This window comes from Vitis riparia, chromosome 8 (genome assembly GCF_004353265.1).
Source record: "Vitis riparia cultivar Riparia Gloire de Montpellier isolate 1030 chromosome 8, EGFV_Vit.rip_1.0, whole genome shotgun sequence".
NCBI lineage: Eukaryota > Viridiplantae > Streptophyta > Magnoliopsida > Vitales > Vitaceae > Vitis > Vitis riparia.
The window spans coordinates 20,612,244-20,618,670 of NC_048438.1; the positions used below are offsets into that span (position 1 = coordinate 20,612,244).

A 6,427-nucleotide genomic window follows, 5' to 3' on the forward strand; every position below is an offset into this window, starting at 1 on the left:
GCTTTAATTGGAATTTAAAGCTAAAGCCAAGGGAAAAAAAAAAACCAAAATTTGGAAGAGTGATACTGGTGAGTATAAAATGACTTCTAAGAGGTGTTGATTTTGTACTAAAATTTATAGGAATGAAATTAATATTATATTAAAATAATAGAATAATTAAATAGGTTATTTTATGAGGTGAAATCGCCAATTTCTCGGCGTTGTAGGCCTGGGAGCCCCAAAAAAAAGCCAAATTTAAAAATGTTTATTCGTGTTTTTTTAATTATTTTTTTATTTTAAATTTATATTATCCTTTTATTTTTAATTATTTTTCACTTTTAACTCACTAATCCTATTTTAAAAAATTACTATTACATCACTTTATTTTTTATATATTTATCCTTTTAATTTTAAATATTTTTATTTTAAAATATTTAAAATATACATTTATTCAAAAATGGCTAAAATATAAAAAAATTAATGAATTTCTAATATTTTATAAAGTAAAATTAATTTGATAAGATAAATTATTACTATAATTGTAAATAATTTTAATTATTAAAATAAATTAATATTAATAACAAAAAAATTCACCATAAATTTGTAATAAAATTTTAGAAATTAAATTTCAAATAAAATATTTTATATAAATTGATTTAATTTTTTATTTAAAATATAATAAAACATGTTTTAATAAAAATATTTTTTAATTTTAAAATAAATGAATATAAATATATTAAAGGAATTTGAGTTGATTATTATTATTTTTTTTTAAAAAAAAGATAAACATTATCGTTGATCAATATTATGTCAATTACAAATATTTTTATTTATTTTATCATTTTTTTTGTTTTTAAAAATATTTCATAAATTTTAAATAATTTTCATTCCACCAATATTTTTTTATCAAAATATCAAAAAATAATTATTAACCAAGATTAATAAGTCACGAGCTTTCCATGACAATATAAGTTTTAAAATTAAATATATGGATGATGGAAAATTTTTATATACTCCGAGAAAAAGAAACCATTGGATATCTTTAGTAATATTTTTTTATAATAATTTTTTTATTAGTTTTTTTTTTTTGAAAAACAATTATTGTTTGGTTTTAAGAACAAATGCTTGAAAACCAATGTATAAAAAATAGTTTTTTATTCTTTATGAATATGTATAATATCAAAAAATTTAAAATATTACTAATATTTTAAATTATTTTTAAAATATCTAAAAAAATTAAATTAAAAATAATTATAAAAAATAATTTATGTCAAATGTATCTTTTAAAATTAAATAATTGTTGTCAAATCAAATCAAATCTTCACAAATGAAAACCAAAAGAGAAAAAAAAATCAAAATTTTAAAATTTTATTTTATCAAACTCATTTTCATGACATTAAAAACTAGTCATGGACATCAAAAAATAATTTTTAGTACCAAATGTCTAAATTCACTATAATATAATTAAGGGTATTAAAAAATGATTATAATGCAAAGAAAGTGACTAATATAATTAATATGATTAGGACATAAAAGAGATTATTAAAGTATAAATAACGTAATATCGATATTACAAATAAAATATAAAATTGGAAGTTTTCTTTGATCATATTTCCCCGTGGGAATGATAATCAGAATGAGTTCGAAAATGATAAAAATAACATGAATAACAATAGAGATGAATTAAAATGTGAAAATATAAATCAAAATCCATATAAAAATAGATTTATTTTTTAGTTTTTTTTATGAAGATTCGCTGTAATTCTCACTGAATGCTACGAAGAGGAATGCAAATAAAATCAACTTTTGCATTTTCAATCTTCCCTATTTCCCAATCTCTCCTCCTTTCTCCTCCATTATAAGGTGAGACAAGAACCTAACAAATCGTATTGTTAAAAACCGCACAGAAGTCAAGTGCTTAAAATAATAGAATTGTGCAGAGGACGTGCAATGTGGAGGCACGTATAGGAGCATTTTGGGTTCGTTTTAGCGGTTAATCACTCCAAACCGTTTTTCCCGCAATGACGCAACACAATAACTTTCTTCTCCCTTTCTCCCCAAACACACACATTTCTCTTTCCTCCCCTCTTTTTTTTCCTCCGTTCTATTCTTGTTCTTCTTCTTTCCTCTTTTTCGATAATATTTTGGTTCCCCCTTTCCCTTCCGGCCCATCACAATCATCAAATCTGCGGTATGTGTATTCCCTTCATCTTCTCCATCCAATAATGAGTCTTAATTAATCTTCTTCCCTGATTTCCATTCGTTTTATTGTCAGCTTCAATTTTCATGACGATTTAGTTTTTTTTTCTAAAGATTTGGTGAGGAATATTGCCGTGGCTGCTGCGCCTGCCTGCGTCGTGAACTATGTTCTGCTGCGGAGGTGAGGAGGAGGAAAACCATGGCCAGCCTGCTAACCAATATACAGCTCCACCAAGAGGAGGAAATGCCTATGGCGGTAATACATTGTATCAGATCATATTCCCCATTCCATATCTCTTTTTACGATTCATGTTGCATTTTTCTTTTTGGGAATGAATCACAGTTTCTCCATAATTTGTTTTTATGCATTTCAGGCGGTGGAACGGGAGAGCCCAGGAATTCCAATACTGCCAAAAGCGGAGCTCCCCAGAAGATTCTACCCATCGAGACACCGGCCATGTCATTGGACGAGTTGAATAGGTTAACTAGTAACTTTGGATCAAAGGCTTTGATCGGAGAAGGCTCCTACGGCAGGGTTTTCTACGCAAAGTTGAGCAGTGGTGAGGGCGCAGCCATAAAGAAGCTGGACACCAGCTCCTCCCAAGAGCCAGACTCTGATTTTGCTGCTCAGGTAACATTCTCCCCACACTGATTTTTCTCGATAAACATTCAAATGATTTTTCATCAAGGTGTAAAGGCATTAGGAATTTAGTCTCTGACGACAATTTTTTTAATTAGAGATAGTAATGGTATGGATCCAGTTATTCCATATATTTGGACATTGAAAAGGCATTGTCTTCCAGAAAAACCATTTGTGCTTAGGACCCCTTTTCCCATGTGATGCAGTTATCAATAGTTTCAAGACTTACTCATGAGAATTTTGTGGGGTTGCTGGGGTATTGTTTGGAGGCCGACAACAAAATCCTAGTATATCAGTTTGCAACAATGGGCTCTCTACATGATATGCTACATGGTATGACCAACTCCTCTACTACATTCTCGAACTTTTGGGCTTTTCTCTTTTGGAGGATTTTGGTTGACTGTTTTATGGTGCAGGGAGGAAAGGTGTACAAGGGGCAGAGCCTGGTCCGGTTCTGAGTTGGAACCAGAGAGTTAAAATTGCTTATGGGGCAGCCAAAGGCCTGGAGTATCTGCACGAAAAAGTTCAGCCTTCAATAGTTCATCGAGATGTTAGATCCAGCAATGTTCTTCTGTTTGATGATTTTCTAGCCAAAATTGCGGATTTCAACCTGTCAAACCAGTCATCGGATACAGCAGCCCGATTGCATTCCACTCGGGTCTTGGGAACATTTGGCTATCATGCACCAGAGTAGGCCCCCATTTTTTTTGGTTGTACTTGCTTTTTGAATTTCGTTTTCCTTGATTCTTGATTTTTTGGCTTTCTAAACTCCATGTTTTGATCTCTTCAGGTATGCTATGACAGGGCAGATAACACAGAAGAGTGACGTTTACAGTTTCGGAGTTGTACTTTTAGAGCTTTTGACAGGAAGAAAGCCAGTAGACCATACAATGCCCAAAGGACAACAGAGTCTGGTTACTTGGGTGAGTTTTTGTTGTTGTTGTTGTTGTGTTTTTTTTTTTTTCACCATTATTTTGAACTCTGATTCGGATCGGATTGTAAACCACTGCTGCTGCAGGCAACTCCAAGATTGAGTGAGGATAAGGTGAAGCAATGTGTGGATCCTAAACTCAACAATGACTACCCAGCAAAAGCAATTGCAAAGGTTTTTTCCCTTTCCCTCTTAGCTTCAGTTTCAAATTATCAAAACTATGTTTGATTTCTTAGAATTAGGCTATGGTTTTTCTTTCATTCTTTTTTTTTTTTTTTTTTTGTCTTTCCTTTGTATCTTCTATCAAATTTTTCTGAAGTGAAAAGTTGAGTTTGGACTGCAACATGGAAATGAAAACGCAAACGTATAAATCTTTTACATTTTTCCTGTATTTGCTTTAATGTTGTGTTTGGCAATGTCTCAGATGGCAGCAGTTGCCGCACTTTGTGTTCAGTATGAAGCAGACTTCAGGCCAAACATGACCATTGTCGTGAAGGCTCTTCAGCCACTTCTCAATCCAAAACCAGCAGGCCCTGATTCTAATGCATAGCATATATAAAGGCTTAGCCTCCTGTATTTTATAACCTTTTCCTCATCCTCCATCATCTCATTTCCTTTCCAAGTGTAACATTCACAATTTCTTTTGATAAGTACTTATTTATTTTACTTAGCAGTCTCTGCAATAAATCTGTTGGTACTTAGTTGTCTTTTTTCAGCTTTCTAACATTTGATTGAACCATCTGGCGTCGCTCGAATGTGATTTAGGTATAAAATTATGTCCTAATTTGTGATTGAATGATATTTCTCAATGTAATACCAAAACATACATCGGGTTTGAGACCAATTTTTATTATGCAGTGATTTTCCATGTGCTATGAGAAAAGCGTTATTTTTCAATATTTTATTTCTATTAAATTTTAAATATTAAGAAGTAAAGAGAAGCTACTTTTAGCATTCAGATTTTAAGAGGTTTTTATTTCGTTTGGTGGTCGTGTTAAGATATGGACTTACACATATTTAACAATGGTACATAACTAAGCTATTTGCCTTTGATATTTATTTTATATCGGTTTTCCACAGTATGGGCCACCTTATGTGTAGAGCCCAAAGCCATCACGGGCCTTAGATGATGGGCCTAAGACTCGTGAGGCCCAATAGCCAAAGAGTATGATCCCTAAGGCAAGAGGGTATAAATCCATAGTGTGTGTCTGTTCATTTAGCTGACATCGGTTTTGGAATAAGAACAAACATCAGTTTTGGAATAAATATAGACCTGTCTCTTTTTGGCTCCCATCGTCTAAGAGAATCCAGAAAGAGGTGGTGTCCTCCACAGTCTTAGAAGATCCATACCTTGTTCAAATGGAAACAAAATGGACTTAGGTATGATTAACTCAAAATGAAGGCATATTTCTTCATATGATTTCGCATGAGATTCCTGTGTAGACATTCTTGAATTTATGTTGGTTTTGTAAACAATTGGTATCAAAGCAGCATGTTAAAATCATTAAGAAATTGCCAATTTTTTATTTTATTTTTCTGGGATCGCCATGCTCTCAATTTCCCTCACCAAAACCCTCAGCCGCGACACGATTTTGAAGGCCATTAGGGAGGGTGGTGATTAGGGTTTTGTGAGAGCAGGGAATGGCGTTGTGGTGGGCAAGGATAGAGACGAACCTCAGCGTGGGAATGGCGTTGTTTGGCATTGCTGCATGTGATGGTGGTAACGTTGTTTCCGCTATGACGCCGCCTGAGGAGCACTTCAGGCGATCGAAGCAGCGCTGGACGCCAGTCAACGACGTCATGTTGGGGATCAGAAGGCACCGTTCCGACTCTGTTTTGGTGTCGTTTAAGCGCCATTTTCAAGCGCGATTGGAGGCGCTGCAGGCGTTTGTTACAGGCGCCATCTCAGTTTCAGGTTGCGCTGCCAATTCCAATCCACGGTGCTGCCGTTTTGGCGCCTTTTCTAGAAGAATGGTGGCGTTTTCCTTGCGACGCCGCCTGTAAGAATGCGGTAGACGCCGTCGTTTGGCGTAAAGTTGATGTGGGTTTGCATTGTCGTGCAATATACATTGTTGCAGTGTTTTTTATTTTATTTTATGCTTCCCATTATATTTGGTTTGATATTTTAAATCTCTATTCATAAGAAAATGCATGGGGAACTGCATGTCACTTTATTGGTATGTTTCATACAAAATTGGAGCTACTCGTGCACTGGGCCATGAATATATATATACCCCTGAGCTATACCACTTCGTTCCATTTCGCTACGCTCCATTCCACTCCACTTCGCTTCGGAATTTGCCCATTTTTCTCCCATCTATTGTTATCAAGGCTTGTATTTATACATGGGTTTATGCATAAATAATTTTGATTAAATAATTGCTTGCTGTATTTGTGTTTAACATTTCAAAATGAATAAGTTATGTATATTTGTTGCCAAAGTAACATGTGTTACATAATTTTATTTGTTTTGAAATATATAAGCATGTTATTATTGTATAAAATAATCAACCAAAATGAGGATTATTTTATTATAATAATAAATAAAGTAATCATAAATATGTAACATATAAAGTTTATCTTGCATTCGATATGTTAGTCCAAAGACAAACATATTGTTTTCGGTTTTATTGTCAATATTTAAGAATTAATATTGAAAAAGATGTTATTTACAAATT

At 33.0% G+C, this 6,427-nt stretch overlaps 1 protein-coding gene across 2 annotated transcripts; it reads left to right on the plus strand.

Annotated features, from left to right (window-relative positions):
• Positions 1–2,066: 2,066 nt before the first annotated feature.
• Positions 2,067–4,582, plus strand: LOC117921018 (probable protein kinase At2g41970). Of its 2 annotated transcripts, XM_034838758.1 has the most exons (8): positions 2,067–2,170; positions 2,293–2,434; positions 2,553–2,809; positions 3,025–3,151; positions 3,235–3,508; positions 3,609–3,741; positions 3,837–3,923; positions 4,174–4,582. In XM_034838758.1, the coding sequence occupies exons 2-8, from the start codon at positions 2,344–2,346 to the stop codon at positions 4,297–4,299; spliced, it is 1,095 nt and encodes a 364-aa protein (XP_034694649.1). In that variant the 5' UTR covers positions 2,067–2,170; positions 2,293–2,343; the 3' UTR covers positions 4,300–4,582. The 2 variants fall into 2 exon arrangements, with proteins under 2 accessions (XP_034694649.1, XP_034694650.1); XM_034838759.1 differs by lacking the exon at positions 2,067–2,170 and having other exon boundaries at positions 2,298–2,444.
• Positions 4,583–6,427: the final 1,845 nt, after the last annotated feature.

Excerpts from the sequence above, each read along its gene's own strand:
- LOC117921018 (XM_034838758.1), top strand. The coding sequence starts at position 2,344 with ATGTTCTGCTGCGGAGGTGAGGAGGAGGAAAACCATGGCCAGCCTGCT. Across the intron at positions 3,152-3,234 it reads TCTACATGATATGCTACATG|GGAGGAAAGGTGTACAAGGG; the intron begins GTATGACCAACT and ends TTTATGGTGCAG. Across the intron at positions 3,509-3,608 it reads TTTGGCTATCATGCACCAGA|GTATGCTATGACAGGGCAGA; the intron begins GTAGGCCCCCAT and ends TGATCTCTTCAG.